The sequence below is a fragment of the Bufo bufo genome, chromosome 1 (assembly GCF_905171765.1).
Source record: "Bufo bufo chromosome 1, aBufBuf1.1, whole genome shotgun sequence".
In the NCBI taxonomy this organism is placed as follows: domain Eukaryota; kingdom Metazoa; phylum Chordata; class Amphibia; order Anura; family Bufonidae; genus Bufo; species Bufo bufo.
This window is the reverse complement of record NC_053389.1, coordinates 29,368,270-29,392,719: the sequence shown is the minus strand read 5'-3', so window position 1 is coordinate 29,392,719 and position 24,450 is coordinate 29,368,270. Positions and strand designations below refer to the sequence as shown.

Genomic DNA, 24,450 nt, shown 5'->3' with positions numbered 1-24,450 from the left:
CTATGGGAATCATAACGGATCCGTCTGGTTCCCGTTATGCACGACAGGACTTTTTTTTTCCGTTCTGCGTAACGGGAACCAGACGGATCCGTTACGATTCCCATAGTCTTCTATTATGACGGAAAGCAAAACAGAATACCTCTTAAAGGCTTCCATTTTGACTTCCATCTTATGGATTCTGTTATTTTCCGTTATAACGGAAAACGACTACGGAATCCGTAACGGTGAAGTGAACAAGCCCTGACTGCAGCTTCGCCGTTCAGCACATCGCCGCTCCGCTGGATAATGTGACTGAGGCCCAAGGCAAACACTGGGAGGAGATGGGATAAGTCTACAGTGACTGGCTGCAGGGCATGCTGGGACTTGTAGTTTACGGCTGCCCCCACACCCACAGCTTGTCTCAACCCCCGACTGATCCCCAATCTATACGTCTCAGGGCTTCTTATGTGTGGAAAGATATATAATATAATGTCAATTTCTCAAAATCTTCAAGACCTCTGATTACTGTCAGTGAAATGAAACAGATGTCAAACATCTGTCAGGGCTAACGGTTCTCACAGCCAGGGGCGGACTGGGACCCAGAAAAAATCTAACAGTGACCCTATTTTTAAAGTACCCCCTCCCCCCGAGTATCAGCTTCTCATACCCTGCACCCCCAGCATCAGTCCCTCATAAAGGGACCACCCTATTAATGTGATGCCCCTCATATAATGCCCCCCACACCAGTATCAGCCCCTCATATGACCCCCACCAGTATCAGCCCCTCATATAATGACCCCCCACCAGTATCAGCACCTCATATAATGACCCCCCACCAGTATCAGCCCCTCATATAATGACCCCCCACACCAGTATCAGCCCCTCATATAATGCCCCCCACCAGTATCAGCACCTCATATAATGACCCCCCACCAGTATCAGCCCCTCATATAATGACCCCCCACCAGTATCAGCCCCTCATATAATGACCCCCCCACCAGTATCAGCCCCTCATATAATGACCCCCCACACCAGTATCAGCCCCTCATATAATGACCCCCCACCAGTATCAGCCCCTCATATAATGACCCCCCACCAGTATCAGCCCCTCATATAATGACCCCCACCAGTATCAGCCCCTCATATAATGACCCCCACCAGTATCAGCTCCTCATACAATGACCCTCCACCAGTATCAGCCCCTCATATAATGACCCCCACCAGTATCAGCCCCTCATACAATGACCCTCCACCAGTATCAGCCCTGTATATAGTGACCCCCATGATGACCTACTACCTCTCCTTACAGAAGCAATGCCCCTACTCACTGCAGAGGGTTTGTTACAATGTATCCAGTCTAGACAATCCTCCCCTAGTCTGGAGTCCAGGATGGTTACTTCACACTTGATACAATTTATTGACTCTGTTTTTCAGCTCTTTGGATGCATACTAGAATTTTTCATTCACTGACAGGAAGCAGAGATCTTGTTACAGGCTGTGGCGTTTGCTGATGATGCAGATGGTGCAGGTGAATGAAGTGGGCTCACGCCTGCGGGCACCGTTCTTGCTGTGTAACTGCTCTACTACCGTTATAATAAAGAATGTTCTGCAGAGGCGAGTTTGTCATGTGGCACAATCTTTCTCCTGTACTTCGGTGTGTTGTCTGTCGTTTTACATAGGACTGCAGAAAAATCTACGGATTGTCTTTACCTAGATAGATATCACAAACACAAATAGTTCAAGAAATTCAGCTCTGCTACATCTGTATACTGACGGCGGCCTCGGTTCACGTGCCTGTGACCATATCCGCTTTGTGGTCTGCAAATCGCAGATCCGGGAAAATACGGAGACAGTCCATATTTTTGCAGTAGTCCGCATTCTATCTTTTTCCGGAAGGGATATATGGATGCGGAGAACGTACGGATGATCCATGTGCTTTCTGCGTCCATATGTCCGTTCCGTAAATGAACACAACATGTCCTATAGTTAGCCACAAAATGAGGACCACGGACCCATTGAATTCCGTGGGTCCGCAAAAAATGCGAATGCAACACGGACGGTATCCGTATTTTGCGGATACGCAATTTGCAGACGGTCGTGTGCATGAGGCCTAAGCCAAATGATTGCATGTATTGTATACGGCCGCTGTGCGAATATGTTCCTTATAGCTGCGGGTTGTAGACTATAGATAAAAGCTGCTACATCTGTCTCTGGGAAAGTTGGGTGACAACCAACAGCCGGGGTCAGCAACCTCCGGAACTCCACTAGCTGGTGTGAAACTACAACTACCAGCATGCTCCATTTACTTCTATGGGAGTTCTAAGAACAGCCAAGCAAGTGTGCATGCTGGGAGTCGTAGTCCTACCACACCTGCTGGTCTATAGTATATACCCCCCCCCCCCCCTTCATATCGCTGACTATATACTGCACAGTCAGCAGATTTTATTACCCAAAACTATAGGAAAGCGGGGTGACAACCAATATGGCCACCAATCCAGTTCACACAGAGGTTGTCACCCAGCTTTCCCAGGTGACTACCTGTTCATTAGCTGGGAAAGCTGGGTTACCTTACAAGCTGGGTTATCCTTTCCTACCCCAGCAGGTTATGTCAATATGGCTACCACTACAACCCCCATTGTGGGTGTTCATCCAGCTTTCCCTGAGTCCGGACAGCGAGATGGGAGGATTGCCGTTCATAAGTGATGGAAAGCCTGGTGGACTCTCCTATAGGAGCCATATTACTTGTCACCCAGCTTTCCCAGAGACAGAGCCATCAACTGGACGAGAGGGCGACTGACGGACATAATTATGGGGTGTAAGCGATCGTTAATAGCGGATTAAGGTTCGGACGTTTGACCTTCACGATGACTTTAACTCATGACCTTGAAGAGGCAAATGAAGGTGATGGGCAGCAGATGCAGGCGGTAGTGGAGGCCGGCACCTCCGTCCGTGCAGGTGGTATCCACTTTAAAATCCAGATTTCCAAACGACCCTTCGTTATGAGGAATCGCGCACAAGCTCGGGGTGGCGCAGCCACGTTCAGCCGCTCCCCGCGATCCTGTGGGGAGAGGGTTAAAGGAAAGATGAATAGAAGGATCAGGGATGGCGCAAGTATAAGTGGGGTGCAACTTTCTAATATTCACCCATGGGGCTTTAGGGTGTATAGAAGAAGCAGCGAGTATAAATGCTTCCTGAACCGATCCTCTAGGCGCCTCTGGGCTTGGTTATCTAGTTGGAGCCCTGCCAGGACCTTCTCCTCGTGGAGCGCTCTGCCCGTTGCCTGCGCAGCCTATGTGTCCTGCTTGTGCAGTATACTATAATAGGGTACTGGCAAATAGTTATTGTTATGTATTGTTATCTAATGTATTGCATTGCGCCCTTATAGTTTTGTATGGTTTTGTCTGGGTTAACAATACTGACTCCTCCCCTGAAGGAGGCTGGGAGAGTGACCTAGGTCCGCCCCTAGCTCAGTCTAGAGTTTGCAGTCAGAGGGACATTGCTAACAAGAGCTAACAGAGCGACGGTATGACAGGTAATCGTGCACGGCGGCAACCAAAGATAAATTAAAGAGGGTACTCAGCGACACCCAAATAAAACCCGTACTCCTACCGCTCTGTAGTCTGCGTCCAGGGTGCAGAATGCGTCCAAATGATGCCACGATGTTGGACTCCTAAGTAGACGCTCATCTGCTGTAGGGACGGCGGGGTGCAGCTTAGGCCCTGGTTGGCCCTATAAAGTGGTCTGTGGCTTGCCCTGATACTATTGGGGGTAGCAGCCTAACCACAGGGCACTCGTCCTAAGAAGGGCGACCCCGTCCGGAACCTTGCCCTGTCGCCTGGCCCTGAATGGCCCTATTGTAGTCCCGCTCCCTACATGCACGTTTCAGCAAGATAACATCATCAGGGGAGATGTGTAGGACTCTAAAGACTTCTAACGATCCAGTGATGGCAAATATAATCCCATCAACTGGTCGTAAGTGGACTATTATATGGAGTGCTAGATAATGCTCCACCTTAAATCGGGCATCCTTAGATAAGCCACGGGAGTAAAACGTGCATGTAGGGAGCGGGACTAGAATAGGGCCATTCAGGGGCAGGCGACAGGGCAAGGTTCCGGACGGGGTCGCCCTTCTAAGGACGAGTGCCCTGTGGTTAGGCTGCTACCCCCCAATAGTATCAGGGCAAGCCACAGACCACTTTATAGGGCCAACCAGGGCCTAAGCTGCACCCCGCCGTCCCTACAGCAGATGAGCGTCTACTTAGGAGTCCAACATCGTGGCATCATTTGGATGCATTCTGCACCCTGGACGCAGACTACAGAGCGGTAGGAGTACGGGTTTTATTTGGGTGTCGCTGAGTACCCTCTTTAATTTATCTTTGGGTGCGGCCGTGCACGATTACCTGTCATACCGTCGCTCTGAACACAAATTGTTTGTATATATCTATGTATTTTTGGGCCTATTTTTTCTTAAATTCCAAAGTAAAAGTTATGTTTTAATGCAACTAAGAAATCACTAACCCTGTAATTTATGATATTTGATAGATAGTGATCATTACCTTAGGACTTAGTCCACATACCTGTTTAACCCTTTTCTCCTCACTTATTGTAGCGTCCCACTCGTGTACGGGGGCACTTAGCAGTAAAATCCCTGTTAACAGTCAGGTGCACTACACTTATTATAGCACCATAGTCTATATATACCACAGTTCAGGCCTAGTTGGGGTTGGTTGGAGTAGTTGGAGTGCAGGGGCGTAGCTAAAGGCTCATGGGCCCTGGTGCAAGAGTTCAGCTTGGGCCCCCCTTCCCTCAAACCTTCGTGCTGCATGAGGCATAAATTGAAACTGCACTCCCCCCTCCTCCATACCAAATTCTTAACCTAACCCTTTCGGTCCAGCCAGAGGTGTAACTTGCATACACTTTCTATAATACTAGTGTCTTCTTATGTGGCACAAGGGTCTTTGGGCCCCTCAGGCTCCTGGGCCCGGTAGCGACTGCTAACTCTGCACCCCCTATAGCTACGCCCCTGTTGGAGTGGAAGGAGCTGGAGTGAGGAGCAGGGGGAAGGAGAGGACCCCCCCCCCCCTCTCAGCTCTCTCTTGGGCTTCACGGCCAAGAGGAGCCAATTTGTTGTCTCAGTTGTCAAGCCAAGAAACTGGCAGATGTGGGACCTTCTTCTACCGTCTACTCTTCTGGAGTGCCAAGTGGACTTTATAATTTCTATGTAAAAGACAAAGGAAGGACAATAGCTATTATACTAGGCTTTAGGCGCCTTTGTACCAAGGTGAAGGTTTATTAGCTTTTGGCAGCATCCCCGTTACTTCAAAGACAGACAGGCCATCTGTTGTAGAACTTGTGTGTAGAAGATAAGGACCTAAACCACCGTTACTGAGATTAGAACAAGGCAAAGAGCTAAGTACCAGTGAGAAGATAGCTTTCATACTCTAGCAAGACTTGAGCCTGATACAGGACCACACATAAAGCCTGTTATAAGGGATTTACAGTATTCAAGCTCCATATACATGAGAGACTGTTTATATCTGGATGTAAATTGCTGTTCAGACCCTGCTTACAGTAAAGTTCTTAGTTGGATTCGGACCCTGTCTCATTCTTCCACTATCATACTGCAACCACTCTCATCATTTTGCACCACCAAGGTGCTGGTGTCACGATATTACCTAATTCAGGGGCCCAGCCGCACAAGCACCCAGAAATCCAATCACCATCAAGGGCACCTCAGTCACCACCTGGCCGGTGTCCCCTGTAATAGAGCGTGCCCCGGAGAATTTGGTGCTGTTCTCCCCTTCACTGCAGCCCGGCCCAAGGAGCGTCAAAACTGTGAGTAAAGAACTAACTGTTATTATTCCTCGGTCCACCGTCACCTCACACATTATCCCCCTGTGGCCGGAGCGCTGCATTGTGAGGCGGCACGTATACGCCCTCTGTCTCTCGGCAGGAGATATATAAAGGCGCTTCTTGCCCCAGGAAGATGCCTGAGCAACTCTTGGTCACTAGCTTGTCTAGTTCCTAGTCTGAAGGTGTTTTTGCAGTTTCTGCTTTTTTGTGTACCGCACCATGCTTTTGGATTTATCGGATTTAGCTTTTGCCTTTGTCCTTGGACTTTGCTTGATCGCTGCCTGCCGTGACTTCCGACTTCCTGACCACGTACTTCCCCTCGGTGCTTTCACCGATATCTCTGACCCTCTGGTCAGCTTCCTCTGACTCGGGGAGTGGCCACTGCTCTGGAGTGGCACCCGGCAACTACCCTAACAGCCTAAGCCTATCCTCACCATTAGAGGTGTAAAGCCCCAGAGGTGCATTACCACCTTTTACACCTCTCCACTATCTTCTATGGTTGGTATAATGTCATCAATGCACTTATTTCCAGCTCCTGTATAATGTGTATATTTATTTCTATGCAACTGTTATGTTTAATGTAATGTGCCTGGTTCACCAGCAGATGGCGGCAACAGTGGCAGAGCTACAAGGACAGAGGATGGAACCTTCTTTCCATTCTCTTCTCTCCCTCTGGGGAGGAGTTTAGTTAGTGAAGGTCAGTCTAGCCTACCCCTTTTAGGGGAGAGGTCGAGTCTAGCTTACCCCCTGCTAGGGGAAGGCTGTGTTCCAGCCAGCAGAGCACCTTCAACTCTGCTGGACTTAGAGGCCCAACCTACAGGCCCCAGAAGCCAGGAGGAAAGGTTCCCTGGATAAAGATAAAGATACAGATAAGTCAGGCTACAGAAAGCTAAGTACAGCTGGATCGGCGTATACGACAGCGTGTTCCAGTTCCTGCCAATATTCAGCAACTTCGCACAGCTATTGAATAGGAGTGGACCAAGATTCCACAGGCCACAATCAGCAACCTGATCAACTCTATGCGACGGAGATGTGTTGCACTGCGTGAGGCAAATGGTGACCACACCAGATACTGACTGGTTTTCTGACCCCCCCAGTAAGGCGAAAACTGTGCACATTTCAGGCACACCTGTGCAATATTCATGCTGTCTAATCAGCACCTTGATCTGTGAGGTGGGATGGATTATCTCGGCAAAGGAGAAGCGCTCACTAACACAGATTTAGACAGATTTGTGAACAATATTTGAGAGTAATGGGTCTTTTGTGTCTGTAGAAAATGTTTCAGCTCTTTGAGTTCAGCTCATGCAAAATGGGAGCAAAACCGAAAGTGTTGCGTTTATATTTTTGTTCAGTGTATTATGACGGATCAAAACAAAATGCCTATTAAAGGCTTCAGTTTTGCATTCCATCTACGAATTCCGTTATCTTAAGTTATAACGGAATCCATATAGATTTTCTACTACACCCGAATGCCGAACCTGTAAAGTTTGGGTTGGGTCATCCCTAATTGTTATCTTTAACCACTTCACGAGTGCCCATTGACTATAAACATCCTTGGGCTGGTCGATTATCTCTGAATGGACGTTCTGGAACGTCCATTCAGAGATCATAGCTGCATGCTAATCGTGAAGCTGCAGAGCGGGGGGCCCACTGTCAGTGACAGCAGGGTAACCCAAAGAGAAGGCAGGGACTGTTCCTGGGTGTCCCTACCTTCTAGATCCCTGTATACACAGTACTCAACTAGCTATGCTGCTTCCTGTCCCGGCCCGGTGGTCATGTGATCACCAGGGCCGGGTGAGTGCGGGAGCTGTCAGGTCTTCCATAGACCTTGTTCTGTCCCAGCACTGGGAGATTAATTTCAGTATCATTACAGATCAGGTCTGCTGTATTCTGTAGTTATTAGTTAGGTAACAGCACCAGCACTAGCGGCGGTAAAAATGTACTGCACTTTGTTTTCTTGTTAATAAAGTTTATCGTATTGTGGGAAGTTCAAGGCATTGTGGGTAGTGCTAGGCATTCTGGGAAGGAGCAGCTCAGTCTCCAGTCTCCAGGTTACAGGACACACCACCAGAGCTGTCCTCCTGCATATCTTCTTCTTAAACTCCACCATCTTTGTGCAAGTATATCTGGTGAGTGACATGTACCTTTGTTTCAGGGACAGTATGTGATGCAGAGCTGTTCTAGTAGTTGAAGTGTCACTCAGGGAGTTATTTCTGTTAGATGTTAGACATGCACTCTTATGTACAGGCAGCCATTTTGGACATATGTTTTCTCTGTTAATGTTATATTGCATGCCATCTATGCTTTATGCTGGTACATGCTATGCTTTATTCTTATACATGTCATTTGTATTTTTATAGTTTTACCAGTCAAATACTCCTGTTCTACCAATAAACAAGTTAGACTACAGAAAACAGTCCTCTTATTTGGAAGACAGGAATGGTTTATGCTGAATGTCAGACTGCACACTGTGTGAACGTGCATGAAGACAGAACAGTAAAACAGATGCTAGTCACCAGCGATAGTGGATCTGACTATACAGAGCTGCCATCACACACACGGTCCTGCGTACAAGATTACAGCGGTTGCCATAAAGTCACAAGAAGTGAGAGTGCAGTCCCAAACAAGTGCAACACGATCCAGACCATGCTGAAGTCCATTTTTACATAAACTGAGTCCGCACAGAGACATTAAGCAGCCAGCAAAGGCACGCAATGTCCGCTAGCCAGGCATCATCATACAGGACCAGGTCACGAGCAAGCTGCTCTAGCAAGTCCTCAATAAAAAAAAAGGCTGCTCTCGCCCGTGCAGAAGCTGAGGCTGCAAAAGTAAGGTCTTCCTTTGCTGCACAAGAGAAAGAGAGAGAGTGTCAAGGGAAAAAGAGAGAGCATGCCTGCAAGCGTCACTGGAAGAAGAGACAGCACGCCTACAAGCGTCAAAGAAAATAAAGAGAGCGTCACTGGAAGAAGAGACTGCAACCCTGCAAGCGTTACTGGAAAAACTCGCCGCAGAGAAAGTAGCCAAAGCAGAGTTCCTAGAAGCCTTGGAGTTCCCTGAATCTGAGAAACACAACCAAGTACTTGGGCCAGACCTAGATCAACAAGATCCAGCACAGTGCGTTTCAGAATACGTCCATCAGCATCCCAAGACAAAAGATGACAACTATGATCCAGTATATCAGCCAGCTTATGAAGAGTATCAAAGGCCCTACTTTGAACCACAGTACCTCCAGCAGGACAGCATGCGACAATACGATGCTGACCACAACTACCGCCCTGCAGAACGAAAGCTACAACCTTCGCTTCGACTTAAAGGGACACACTTCGCATCAGAAAGGTATTATACAGACTGTCCTAATCCAGAAACCTCTAAAAGGTATGGTGATAAACTGCACATGCAGCATAACAACAGTACACCGGGTAGTACTGGCGCTAACCAGGCCACAATGGACTTCACTAAGTTCTTTGCTAAACGGTAGCTGGTTACCAAATGACTTATAAAGTTCACTGATCGCCCCGAGAACTACAGGGCATGGCGAGCCTCCTTCCGGAACGCAATAAGAGACTTAGATCTTTCCTGTAGTGAGGAGTTAGATCTCTTGGTAAAGGGGCTCAGAAGCGAGTCTGCTGAACAAGCCAAAAGAATCAGAGACATTAACATAAACTATCCTGGCAAAGGCCTAAAGATGGTGTGGGAAAGACTTGATGAGTGTCATGGGTCAATAGAAGCTATAGAAAATGCTTTGTTTAAGAGAATTGATAATTTTCCCAGAATAGTGGGTAGGGGTTTTCAGAAGCTCAGGGAACTCAACGACTTGTTAATAGAGGTACAGGTTGCTCAAGCAGAAGGAGATCTGCCAGGGCTAGCATTCCTGGACACCGCCAGAGGTGTCAACCCGATTGTCCAAAAACTCACTTATAACCTACAGGAGAGGTGATTCGCGCATGGTTTTCATTATAAGCAGGTTCATAATGTACCATTTCCCCCCTTTGTGGTGTTTGTAGACTTTGTTACTCAACAGGCAAGGATCAGAAACAATCCCAGTTTTGACTTTACATTGTCATGTTCCACTACCCCTGGTGTCAAACCTCATAAAACACCAGTGGCAGTCCACAAAACTAACGTTGCCTCCACAGGTTCTCCTTACAGGCCGTTTAAGTCTTCTCAAGAAGAGAACAAACACAAAGATCTTACCAAAGAATGCCCCCTGCACAAGAAACCACATTCTCTACTAAAATGCAGAGCCTTCAGGGAGAAGTCTTTAGAGGACCGCAAAGAATTCCTCATAGAAAACATCTGCTTCAGGTGCTGCGCTACAACATCGCACTTCGCCAGGAACTGTAAGGTCAGTGTGACATGCACAGAATGCGGTAGCACATGACACCACACGGCTTTACACCCTGGAACACCCTCTCGGGTATCACCCCAATGTCACGGATGGTGTACAGGGAAACAAGACAATACAATATAATCTATGACTCACTGGATCCACAACTAAGGAACAAAAGGGAGACCCCTGCATGAGACCTACCACTCTCCCTTACTGCTCAGCCTATGCGAACACCCCAAAGGTGGATGGGCGCATATCCACGTACCTCGACTATCTTACACCTGAAGACCCTACAATAGTGAGGGGACACGACCACCGGCTCCCTACACAGACACGGAGGGAGTCAGGGTCACCTGGATCCAGAAAACAGAAAATCACAAATACATAAACAGCACTTATCTTGCAGACGACTGGGAACTGGGAACTAGGAACAGCATGCACACACATTCCAGGAAGTTGTATAAGCCGCAACCTAATGCATTATGGGGAGGAACTTAAAGGGAAGCAATCAGTCCAACTGCATGACAGCTGAGATAGGCTAACGAGATGAGGAACTGAAAACTAAAACAAAGAAACTCAAGGAGGAGGTTCTGGACGGCTCCTGTCAGAGCTTCTCAGCTGTCTGGTTGTGACACCCAAGCAGAAGAGCATGATGGGAAGCAGATAGACACTGGCGTAGACACCGCAGTAGTCACTTCTCACTGTACTGAGATCTGTAAAGGAGTAGCAGGAGGGAAGTCCTGCTCAAAAATTTGCCATGTCAGAGTTTATCCGGGTGGTCACCGAGATAAGGCGATCAAGATATATGCAATCGTAGATGATCAAAGCAACCGGTGTTTAGCTAAATCCCCCTTCTTCGACACCTTCAACATTGTAGGGCCCGGTTTTTCCTACTCCTTAAGGACATGTGCGGGTACCGTTGAGACGTCGGCGAGAAGGCAACTGGGTACAAGGTAGAGTCCCTAGATGGTCAGACCTGTGTGTCCCTGCCAACCATACTGAAGTGCAATCACATTCTTGACAACCAGTCAGAGATACCTACACCAGAGGTAGCGGCATACTACCCCCACCTGAGGCGTATAGCTCACCTGATACTGGAACTGAAGCCCCGATAGTCTTACTCCTTGGAAGAGACATACTATGAGTTCATAAGGTTAGAGGACTGATTAACGGTCACCAAAATGCTCCATACGCCCAGAGACTTGACCTAGGATGGGTCATCATAGGAGACGTCTGTCTAGGAGGAGCACACAAGCCGACCTCAGTCAACAGTATTCTCACCAACACACTTGAGAATGGACGTCCTTCCCTATTCCAGCCATGTCAGAGCAGTTTCCTGATAAAAGAATTGCCACACAGAGATCCTGTGCCTTGTCCTTTCGTGGATCCTTCCTGTGAAGACCACGCCTGTGATGGTGAGCAAGATCACTTAGGGTGCACAGTTTTCCACAGGACAAGAGAAGACAGCAGGGTCGCAATGTCCATAGAAGACAGGCTGTTCTTGGAGATCATGGATCAAGGAATAGTAAAAGACAAGTCAAACAGCAGGGTCGCACCTTTACCGTTTAAACCCCGGAGACAACACTTACCTAACAACAAAGAACTGGGGGGTGTATTTCCCCTCTAACGGCCTACTATGTCAGCCCCAGTTACAGGAGAAATCAATAGTAAAAAAATAAATAAAAATGAAGTTAAATGTCTCCCAGAGGTCTTGTATGACCTTATGGGGCACACAAAGTGTAAAATAAAAAAATGTAAAAAATAAAATAAAGTGTTTTGAAAAAAAAAAAAAAAAAGTTTCACATAAAAAAAATTTCCCCCCCAAATCCGTTATTTAAAAGATGTTAAAAAAATAGAAGAAAAAAAAAAATAGACATATTTGGTATCACCACGTCCGCAACGACCGACTCTATAATAATATCAGCTCCCAAAAAACATAATGTTAGTCAATCAAAAAGTTGTATGTACCCCAAAATGGTAGCAATAAAAACATCACCTTATCCCGCAAAAAATGAGCCCCACACAAGACCATAGCCAGAAAAAATAAATAAAAATATGGCTCTATGAAAATCGCAACACAAAAACATGATTTTTTTTTCTAAAAATGTTTTCATTGTTTAAAATGTAAAATAAATAAAATAAATAGACATATTTGGTATTGCCACATTCGTAACAATTGGCTCTACAACAATTTCACATGATCTACCCCATCAAGTGAACGGTGGAAAAAAATAAATATAAGAAAAATTATGCCAAAACATTTTTTTTTGTCACCTCACAAAAAACATAATATCAATCAATCAAAAAGTAGTATGTACCCCAAAATGGTAGTAATAAAAACGGCGCCTCGTCATGCAAAATACAACCCCTCAAACAAGACTAGAGCCCGAAAAATAAAAAAAATATAGCTTTAAGAAAATGGCAACACAAAAACATTTTTTCTAAAAATACTTTGATTGTTTAAAACGTAAAAATAAAAAAAACTAGACATATTTGGTATCATTGCTTTAAAACGTAAAAATAAAAAAAACTAGACATACTGTATTTGGTATCATTGCATCCATAATGACCGCATCTATAAAAATATCACATGATCTACCCCATCAAGTAAACAGTGTAAAAAAAAAATATTGAAATATGACACCAAACAGCTTTTTTTGTGACGTCACCTCCCAAAAATGAGATAAAAACCAACCAGAAAGCCAAATGTACCCCAAAATGGTGCCAATAAAAACTACAGATTGTCTCACACAAAATAAGCCCTCACGCAGCTTATTCAACAAAAAATACAAAATGTTATTGCTCTTAAAAACCATGATAGAAAATTCCAGGTTAGAAAATCCAGATGCTGCTCCTTCCCTTCTGAGCCCTGCCATATCCCCAAATAACAGTTTACGACCACAATTAGGGTGTTACTGTATTCAGGAGAAAGTGGGTAGCAAATTTTTGGGGGATATTCTCCTGTTATCTTTTGTGAAAAAGAAAGTTTGGGCCTAAAGCACCATTTTCTTAAAAAAAAAAAAAAAAGTAATTTTTCATTTTCACACCCAAGTATAAAAAAATTCTGTGAAACAGCTGTTAAGTGAAGTGCTCACTACACCCCTTAAAAATTCCTTAGGTGGTGTAGTTTACAAAATGTGGTCACTTTTTCGGGGTTTTCACTGTGGGGTTACCTCAGGGCCTCTTCAAATGCAACATGGTGCCCAAAGACCATTCCAGCAAAATCTGCCCTCTAAAAACCATATGGTGCTCCTTGCCTTCTGTGCCTTGTCGTGTGCCCAAACAGTGGTATACGACCACATATGGGGTGTTTCTGCAGACTGCAGAATCAAGGTAATAAATATTGAGGTTTGTTTTGTTACCCCTTGATGTGTTCCAGGAAAAATTTATTGAAATGGAAAATCAGCAAAAAAAAGTGACATTTTGAAATTTCACCTCTATTTTGCTTTAATTCCTGTGTAATACCTAAAGGGTTAACATTTCTAAAAACCAGTTTTGAATAGTTTGTCATTTCTAAAATAGGGTCATTTATGGGTTGGTTCTATTATAAAAGCCCCACATAGTGACTTCAGAACTAAACTGGTCCTTAAAAAAGTTGACTTCAAAAATTCGAAACCTTCTAACGTCCTAAAAAAAAAAAATTACATTACAAAAATGATGCCCACATAAAGTAGACATATGGAGAATGTTAATTAATAAATATTTTATGAGGCATCACTATCTGTCTTAAAAGCAGAGAGATTCAAATTTAGAAAACAGTGAATTTTTTCACATTTTCGTTAACTTTTGCTTTTTTTTTATAAATAAATGTTAAACATATTGCCTCAAATTTACCATTAACATGAAGTACAATGTGTCATGAGAAAACAGTCTCTGAAGTAAAAGCGTTCCAAAGTAATTACCACATAAAGTGACACATGTCAGATTTTCTAAATTAGACCTGGTCAGGAAGAGGGTAAATTGCCCGGTCTGGAATTGGTAATACACACAAACACAGCTGGTTCTGACCTTGGACTGTATTCAGACTACGTCTTTTGCATGTTTTCTTGGTGCTTCGCACCAGTGTCTCTGACCCCTGTGAGTCAACTGCCATCCACACCAGATCCCTGCAGCAAAGTCCAGATCCCTGCACAGGGGTTAAAAACAGGGAACTGCCAGGACAACGCCCTTAGGTTTAGAACAAAGTGAAACTGGTAGTTGGCACAGTGGGTCCACAACCACTGCCCGTTACAAGTTAAAGGGTGAAATTAGGGGGGGGACGGGACACTTAGATAACACCCTTAGGAGTAGCCCCAAGCCAAATCTGTTGAGTTACACTACAGATCGACTTCTGCTTTAGTAACAAGGAACACGCGGACATAATCAAAAATACTTGTAGGCGGAGATAGGTGACCAAGAGACCAGAGTTCCGACCTATTAGTTATCAATTTAGAGTTTTAGATAATTACCTGAACTTGTCACCTGAGAAAAGCACTTTGTTTCTTCTCCGACACAGTCCATGTAAGTCGTAGAGTCACAGGGAACGTTTTCCTTGCTCTGGCAGGTCTTGCAGACAACGCCATTTTTTTCAGAGGATATAGAAGGCACTAACATTGGAGAAGTAAAGATGGAGACAATTCAGAATAAACTGCAGAGAATTTAAAGGGGTTGTTCACCCCTGGTGACCTTTTCTGCAGACCCCTCCAGCATGGCCAAACCCATGGTGAGAATCATACTGATACTTACCTGATCCTTGCTGCTGGGTTCTGGTTCCATTATTCGTAATTGGGCACCGCAGGTCTCGGGTCTCCTTGCGTCAATATTCAGCTTGAGGTGGGTCAAGTGGCATCTACAGTCAATGACAGGCCCCAGTCAATAACTGGCCGCAGTCACCCATGTGTCATTTTACTGGGTCCTGTGACGCATGGGTGACACATCACCACTGGGGCCAGTCACTGCCATGTGACCTACATCAAACTGAATGATGACATGGGGAGACCCAATGCCTGTGGTGCTTGAGGGGGAATCAGGTAAATATGATTTCCATTGTGGGTCCGGCCATGCCGGAGAGGGGGGCATGCAGAAATGGTCTCCAGGTCCTGTAATTCTCATTGACTTGTTCCAGTTGCGAGGGGGCGGTCCAGACTACACAGACTTCGCGCTACTGGCTGTAGGGTCTACTCTTGGTCAAAAAAAATTAGAAATTTGTCTAGTCCTGCTGAAATAGTTGGGTTTGGCTGAACTGCATCTAATCTATGAGGGCTCTTTGAGACACTATAGCTCTTATTCTTTATGTAGTTGAATTTAAGCACTTACATTCGGGACGGGGAGGAGTACAGCGATCTGTGTCACAGCAGGAGAAGCTCATCATTATTCTTCCATAAGGAGCGCTAGCACTGACTGAAACAGAGCACAGCTCACGTTGCCCACAAGTTCTTCCATAGGCTCTTGGTTGTTGCAAACCACCTGCAAAGACAAGAAATTTCAATGGAGATTAAAGCTATAGGTAACATACCTTTCTGGAAGATCTGGTTCCCCATTAGTTCAGAAACAGCCTCTCCCCACCACAATTTCAACTGCTATTGGCCTGCAGCATTCTAGTGTGGGACAGCACAGGGAAGTGTGGCTCAAAGTAACGTGCTTGGTGAAATATGCTACACACATGACAGGGTGGGATGGGTGAAGATCATTGACAGCAACGAGAAGACCTCTCTGAAATGGCCAAGGAATGTGGGAGGCTTGTGTATAATGATTTCAAGCTCAGGGTGGTTTGCTAAAACCTGCATATACCCTGTGGGCAAGAATCATGAGTACAGGTAAAATCTATGGTGGTGCCCAGGAGTGAAGGGTAATGCAGGATCAGGGAGAGGTAAGTATAAATGTGTAGTTGGAGGGCTGTAAAAGGGTAGTTTGGGGTCAAGTCTGGTGTACGGTGGAGTCTGGTCTGGGTAGTACAAACAGGGAACCTGGTCTGGGATCTGTAAATATTGGAGGGCTAGTCTAGAGACTGTAAACTGAGGGGTTTAGTCCGAGGTCTGTAAATAAGAGGGGGGGGGGGGGGGGTATGGTCTAGTGTCTGTAACACAAGGGGGCTTGATCTGGGGTCTTAAGTAGGAGTCAGGACTGCCCTCTTCTGAAGATGTATAATACGGCTTACCTGATTTAAATAAAGTTAGAGATTGCTTTGACCAACTTCTGTGTCAGTGTTCAGTCTCTCAGCCACGCGTGGATATTAACCCCTGGGGGGGGGGTACAATGATCTGGAACACCAGAGTGTATCTAAAATGCCCTAATTTAGGGCTGCTTTAACAGTAGTACAAACAGGGAACCTGGTCTGGGATCTGTAAATATTGGACGGCTAGTCTAGAGACTGTAAACTGAGGAGTTTAATCCGAGGTCTGTAAATAAGAGGGGGGGGGGGGGGGAGGTTATGGTCTAGTGTCTGTAACACAAGGGGGCTTGATCTGGGGTCTTAAGTAGGTGGTCTTTAAATCGTGAGGTGCGGTCTGGTCTATAAATAATAAATAGTGATGTGTGTTCTGGTTTGGGCTCGGTAAACAGATAAGCTTGGTCTAGGGTGTGTAAATAGTGCGGGACTGTTCTGTAAACAGGAGGGTTTTGTCTGGAGTCTTAAAATAAAGGGGGGGGGGTGGTCTGGTTTATGGTCTGGGATCTATAAGGGGGTTTGGTCAGGTCTATAAATCATGAGGTGGGGTCAGGTCTGGGCTCCGTGATTAGGGAAGCATAGTCCGGGATCTGTCAACAATGGGGGCTAGTCTAGGGTCTTTAAAGAGAGGGTTTTAGTCTGGGGTCAGAAAATAAGGGGGGGGGTAGTCTAGGGAGTGTAAGGAGGGGGTTAGGTCTAAACTTCTAGGCTGTCATATTCATGTAGGGGGTCTGGTGTCCATATGTATTTAGGGTCGCTGGTGCTTGGGCTATTTAGGGGTCTAGTCTTGGTTGTCTATTCATTTAGGGGTCTGGAATCTGTATTTATTTATTTGTTTGCATTTAGGGAGCTTGGTCTGTGGTCTGCATTTATTTTGGGGTCCGGGTATGGGTCTTGGGAGGGTTAGTTTGGGGTCTGTAACGGTGGGTTTGTCTGTGGAATATATTTAGTACACATTCAAATAGCTCATGTTGGGGGCATGTCCCATATAAATTGGCAGGGTATCACTTTTTAATCCACCCTTTGAAAGTATCGAATGTCTTTTCTCAGAAGTGTGCAAATTATGAACCGTAACTGTAATTGCTTAGATGAAAATGAAGCATATTTGGGTTTCTCCATATGGTGTGGACTTTAAAGTGAATCTCCACCTATTAATACCATGCAGTTTTTTCGGTCCTACATTTGGTACTGATTTACCCCTTTCCGACATGCGCTATACATGTACGGCACACGACAGATCTTTAAGTGGCACCCACTTGAAATCTGAGAGGGAATCATAGACCAGTATTTTACAAAGCAGACACCTGGAGGTAAAGTCTGGGAATGGCAATAATGCCAGTCATGTACCTTTAACCCCTTCAGATAACGTGGTCAATTTTGACCTGAGACATCTCTTCTCTGGAATGCTGTACTCCTGAGGCATGAACGGCTCCCCTGCACCGAGATGAATGCCGCTGCTGCTGTGGAAGCCTTGTGCCTTCTGAAGGCTCAGAGGCCTGCCACAGCGATGTTCCTACGAGCCCTGCCACAGGCAAATAGGATAGGGATAGGAACACAGATAATTTCCCATATGGCAATTTATTGCAGTCTATGGGACAAGCGACCAGACAATTGAATAGTCCAGTCCCCCTTAAAAAAAAAAAGGAGAAAGTTTTAAAAAATAAACAGAATATTAAAATTCAAATCACTTCCCCATATTAAAAATAAACAATAAAAAAAGTCAAGATTATAGGCATCGCCATGTCCCGCAATGCCTGTACTATTAAAATATTAACGTATTTATCCCATATGGTAAATGCCATAATGAAAAAAAAATCAAAATGACAGATTTGTCGTTTTCTTTTCACTTCATCTCCCAAAAAATTGAATAAAAAGTAAATGCAGGTTCCCAATGACTGGATGCTGCACATGCTCACTGTTTTCGATGGATGTGATTTGCTGTTACAGCACACCATGTGGTCAGGCAGGGTATTGCAAATTACACACATTAGTGGTTTAAATGGGAAACACTCTTATTACTTAAATTCATGGTTCTGTGGCAGAATCTTAAAGATACAATTTTTCAATATACCTCAAAAGAGAAAAAGCATTTCTTTATATTCCATGTAACAATAGCGATGTCCACGTACCTATTATGGCCACGGAATGTTTGGATACGCAAACCTCCTTTGAAGAGCAGGTTTTCACAATTCCCGTACATGGAATGCCAATATCAAACTCATCAATACCCGAGCATTCTATACAAGTTAGAGAATAACCTGGAAGGAGATCGAAACACAGAAAAATACACATAATTTTACACTGTTCATAAGAAATTTCATATCTATAATATTACTGCATAAGATGATGTTCTCAAAACTAGTTTTCACTTTCACAGATACAGAGTTTTGTAGATACATAACTTATCCTGTACTGATCATGAGTTACATCCTTTATTATACTCCAGAGCTGCACTCACTATTCTGCTGGTGCAGTTACTGTGTACATACATTACATTACTTATCCTGTACTGATCCTGAGATACATCCTGTATTATACTCCAGAGCTGCACTCACTATTCTGCTGGTGGAGTCACTGTGTACATACATTACTTATCCTGTACTGATCCTGAGTTACATCCTGTATTATACTCCAGAGCTGCACTCACTATTCTGCTGGTGGAGTCTCTGTGTACATACATTACATTACTTATCCTGTACTGATCCTGAGTTACATCCTGTATTATACTCCAGAGCTGCACTCACTATTCTGCTGGTGGAGTCACTGTGTACATACATTACTTATCCTGTACTGATCCTGAGTTACATCCTGTATTATACTCCAGAGCTGCACTCACTATTCTGCTGCTGGAGTCACTGTGTACATACATTACATTACTTATCCTGTACTGATCCTGAGTTACATCCTGTATTATACTCCAGAGCTGCACTCACTATTCTGCTGGTGCAGTCACTGTGTACATACATTACTTATCCTGTACTGATCCTGGGTTATATCCTGTATTATACTCCAGAGCTGCACTCACTATTCTGCTGGTGCAGTCACTGTGTACATACATTACTTATCCTGTACTGATCCTGAGTTACATCCTGTATTCTACTCCAGAGCTGCACTCACTATTCTGCTGGTGGAGTCACTGTGTACATACATTACTTATCCTGTACTGATCCTGAGTTACTGTACATCCTGTATTCTACTCCAGAGCTGCACTCACTATTCTGCTGGTGGAGTCACTGTGTACATACATTACTGATCCTGAGTTACATCCTGTATTATACTCCAGAGCTGCACTCACTATTCTGCTGCTGGAGTCACTGTGTACATTACATTACTTATCCTGTACTGATCCTGAGTTACATCCTGTAATATACTCCAGAGCTGCACTCACTATTCTGCTGCTGGAATCACTGTGTACATACATTACTTATCCTGTACTGATCCTGAGTTATATCCTGTATTATACTCCAGAGCTGCACTCACTATTCTGCTGGTGCAGTCACTGTGTGCATTCATTACATTACTTATCCTGTACTGATCCTGAATTACATCCTGTATTATACTCCAGAGCTGCACTCACTATTCTGCTGGTGGAGTCTCTGTGTACATACATTACATTACTTATCCTGTACTGATCCTGAGTTACATCCTGTATTATACTCCAGAGCTGCACTCACTATTCTGCTGGTGGAGTCACTGTGTACATACATTACTTATCCTGTACTGATCCTGAGTTACATCCTGTATTATACTCCAGAGCTGCACTCACTATTCTGCTGCTGGAGTCACTGTGTACATACATTACATTACTTATCCTGTACTGATCCTGAGTTACATCCTGTATTATACTCCAGAGCTGCACTCACTATTCTGCTGGTGCAGTCACTGTGTACATACATTACTTATCCTGTACTGATCCTGGGTTATATCCTGTATTATACTCCAGAGCTGCACTCACTATTCTGCTGGTGCAGTCACTGTGTACATACATTACTTATCCTGTACTGATCCTGAGTTACATCCTGTATTCTACTCCAGAGCTGCACTCACTATTCTGCTGGTGGAGTCACTGTGTACATACATTACTTATCCTGTACTGATCCTGAGTTACTGTACATCCTGTATTCTACTCCAGAGCTGCACTCACTATTCTGCTGGTGGAGTCACTGTGTACATACATTACTGATCCTGAGTTACATCCTGTATTATACTCCAGAGCTGCACTTACTATTCTGCTGCTGGAGTCACTGTGTACATTACATTACTTATCCTGTACTGATCCTGAGTTACATCCTGTAATATACTCCAGAGCTGCACTCACTATTCTGCTGCTGGAATCACTGTGTACATACATTACTTATCCTGTACTGATCCTGAGTTATATCCTGTATTATACTCCAGAGCTGCACTCACTATTCTGCTGGTGCAGTCACTGTGTGCATTCATTACATTACTTATCCTGTACTGATCCTGAATTACATCCTGTATTATACTCCAGAGCTGCACTCACTCTTCTGCTGGTACGTCACTGTGTACATACATTGCTAGTGAAGAGCGAGCATGCTCGGCCGAACACCAGGTCGGCTCGAGCATCTCGATGCTCGGCACATGGCGGTATTCATTCGAATACCACATGTGCTCGAGCGCAATGCTCGAGTCTTCTCCCCGCATGTATCTTGGCTGCTACGCATTTAATAAACGTGCAGGTAAGTACTGCCATCACTGTAATGCCAGTAGCCATGTTGGCTGCTGACATTACAGTGATTGGCTGGCCGGAACGCGCCACCAGGTGTTATATATGACGCATGTTCGGCTCAGTCTTAGTCAGGGAGAGCTGTGCTGAGGAAGGGACAGACAGTGTAGGGAGTGATATAGGAGAATTTTTATTACAAAAACTTTACAGAGACCCAAAAGTCCTTTTAAGAACTATTGTGTGTGGCAGCAGCAATCTATATTTTTAGCGCAACCTGCGCTAAATTGCTAAAACTTTACAGACCCAAAAGTCATTCTAACGACTATTGTGTGTGGCAGCAATATCTATTTTTAGCGCATATTGCGCTAAATAGCGTGTAATAGTTAGGCCGCTGCAGACAGTGACATTAGCTGCACCACATCTGCAGTGTAAAGTGTGTGCATCCAAAAAACATCTGTGACATCCAGTGTACTTTTTCCGTAAACGGTGTCCGCTTCTGACAGTGACATTACCAGCGCTACATCTGCAGTGTAACGTGTGCGCTGAAAAATTGTATCTGTGACATACAGTGTACTTTTTCAATAGACGGTGTCCACTTCTGACAGTGACATTACCAGTGCCACATCTAAAGTGTAATGTGTGCGCCTAAAATTTTTATCTGTGACATACAGTGTACTTTTTCCGTAGACGCTGCGTACAGTGACATTACCGGTGGTACATCTCCTGTATAGCGTTTCCTCATCCCAAATACCTGTGACATTCCCTGTAATTTTTTATTAGCCGCTGGTGACAGCATTGACATTATCTGTGGGATATCTCCTGTGTGACGTTCCAAATCCTACGTTACTGTACGTGTGACATACTTTCAAGCATATAAAACATTTAATATGAAGAAGGCGAGCAGTAAGGGACGGGGAAGTGGCCGTGATGCTGATGGTGCACGCAGAGGCTGTGGCCCTGGGCGCGTTGAAAATCATCCACGATACCTAGCTTCATGTCCCAGTTTGCAGGGTGGTGCAGGACACCACTCTTAAAGTCAGATTAGTGCGACCAGGTGGTCAGTTGGATTGCAACAGATAATGCTTCCAGTCGGTTAAGCACCACCCTGTCTTCAACCAAGTCCAGTCTTGATACTCCTTCCTCCCACCATGGAGAGTCTGGGCACACACTCGGATATTCCGAGGAGCTCTTTTCATCGCCATTCCTTGATTTGGCCATCTCGCCAAGCAAGCTTGAAGAGGGACAGATCTTGTGCCGATTCCCAAACTCTTGAGCATCCACAGTCGCAAGAAGATGACGGTGGGGGACAGCAATTACTGTTTAATGAGTCACAGTTGCCAATAAGTCCGCAGCAACTAGTGTCTCAAGAGGTTGATGAAGAGGATGAGACACAGTTCTCAATCACTGAGGTTATGGTTAGGTCAACAAGTCAGGAGGATAAGCAGAGTGAGGAAGTGGAAGAGGAAGTGGTGGACGATGAAGTCACTGACCCAACCTGGGAATGTGGAAAGCCGATCGAGGACAGCAGTACAGAGGGGGAGGGATCTTCAGCACCGCAACAGGCTGGAAGAGGCAGTGGGGTGGCAAAAGGGAGAAGGCGGGCCACACCAAAAAGGCCCGCAACTGTTCCACGGAGCACCCACTTGCGGAAATCTCCCTTGCCAAGGGGTAAGTGTTCTGCAGTATGGCGCTTTTTTTAGGAAAGTGTGGACGACAAAAGAATAGTAGTTTGCAACCTGTGCCACACCACAATGAACCAGGGCGTGAACACTAGCAATCTCACCACCACCAGCATGATCCACCACATGACATCCAAGCACCGTAATAAGTGGGACGAACTCCTAGGTCCACAATCTGTGTCTGCGGGTCACACCACTGCCTCCTCTTCCCCAATGTTACTTGCTGGCCAATTCCCTGTCGAAGGCGCAGGCCCGGATGCCTCCCGCCCTGCACCTGGATCTTCACAAGCACCATCAGCGACCACATCCACTTCCGTGTCCCAGCGCAGCATCCAAATGTTGTTACCCCAGGCCTTTGAACGCAAGCGCAAATACCCAGCCACCCACTCACAGGCCATAGCACTTAATGCACACCTTTCCAAATTACTGGCCCTGGAAATGTTGCCATTTAGGCCCGTGGACACTGAGGCCTTCCGTAGCCTGATGTCGGCGGCCATCCCGTGTTACGCAGTCCCCAGGTGCCACTATTTTTCAAGGTGCGCCATGCCCGCCTTACACCACCATGTGTCCCGTAACATCACACATGCCCTGACCAACACAATTATTGGGAAGGTCCACTTAACCACGGACACATGGACAAGTGCATTCGGCCAGGGACGCTACATTTCCCTGACTGCACACTGGGTGAATGCTCTGGAGGCCGGGAGTGAGTTGTACCCTGGGATGGCACAGGTGCTACCGACGCCAAGGATTGCGGGCCCTGTCGGTCAGGCTCTCCACCAGCACCGTTAGTGGCTCCAACCCCCACTTCTCCTCCTCCGCCTCCTCCTCCACTTCCACCTCCGAATTATCCACGTGCAGCACCAGTCAGTAATCAGTCGATAGCTGAAAGCAGTGTAGCTCTGCAGTGTGGAAGCGTCAAGAGGCCGTGCTGAAGCTGATATGCTTAGGGGACAAACAGCACACCACCGCAGAGCTATGGCAGGGGGATAAGAGACCAGACTGAGCTGTGGCTCTCGCCACTCAACCTACAACCAGGCATGGTTGTGTCTGATAATGGCCGTAACTTGGTGGCGGCTTTGGAGCTCGGCTAGCTCAAACCCATCCCATGCCTATCCCACGTCTTGGTTCAGTGGTTTCTCAAAACCTACCCTAATTTGCCTCAGCTACTGGTGAAGGTAAGCCGCGTGTGTGCACATTTCCGCAAGTCATGGACAGCTTCAGCCGGTCTGTCAATGCTGCAGCAGCGCTTGAAATTGCCAGCTCACCGGCTGTTGTGCGACATGATCACGCGCTGGAACTCGACGTTCCACATGTTGGCCAGGCTTTGTGAGCAGCAGAGGGCAGTAGTGGAATATCAGCTGCTACATGGTCGTCGCTTTTCCAGTCACCTTCCGCTATTCACAAGCGAGGAGTGGGCATGGATGTCTGACCTCTGTGAGTTTTTAAGAAACTTTGAAGATTTAACACAGATGTTGAGCGGCCATAACGCTACTATCAGCGTAACCATCCCACTTCTGTGTCTAATCAAACGCTCGCTGCTTACAATTAAGTACGACGCTTTGCATGTGGAAGAGGTGGAAATGGGGGACCACATTACACAGGGTGATAGCCAGACCACCCTCAGTTCGTCTTCTCAGCGCAAATTAGACGATGAAGAGGAGGAGGAGGAGCAGGAGATGGTTGCCTCTGCTACAGAGGGTAGTACCCATGGAAGTTTAATTCCATCTGTTCAGCATGGGTGGGCAGAAGAGGAGGAAGAGGATGAGGAGAT

The 24,450-nt window shown here is 45.7% G+C and overlaps 1 protein-coding gene and 1 long non-coding RNA gene across 2 annotated transcripts in view; one reads left to right on the top strand and one right to left on the bottom strand.

Moving 5' to 3' along the window:
• The first annotated feature begins 2,381 nt into the window (after positions 1-2,381).
• On the top strand, positions 2,382-21,195 carry LOC120986804. The gene is made up of 3 exons (XR_005775801.1): positions 2,382-2,519; positions 4,691-4,695; positions 21,168-21,195. It is a non-coding gene; the product is annotated as an uncharacterized LOC120986804 (long non-coding RNA).
• Positions 2,594-24,450, bottom strand: part of LOC120986803 (phospholipase A2 inhibitor and Ly6/PLAUR domain-containing protein-like) — a 55,253-nt gene continuing 33,396 nt past the window's right edge. The window contains exons 2-5 of the mRNA XM_040415505.1: positions 18,437-18,565; positions 15,458-15,607; positions 14,611-14,748; positions 2,594-3,037 (exon numbers count right to left, since the gene is read on the bottom strand). Of these exons, the coding sequence (XP_040271439.1) occupies positions 2,850-3,037; positions 14,611-14,748; positions 15,458-15,607; positions 18,437-18,565 (605 nt within the window). The 3' untranslated portion in view covers positions 2,594-2,849. The remainder of the gene's footprint in view (positions 3,038-14,610; positions 14,749-15,457; positions 15,608-18,436; positions 18,566-24,450) is intronic.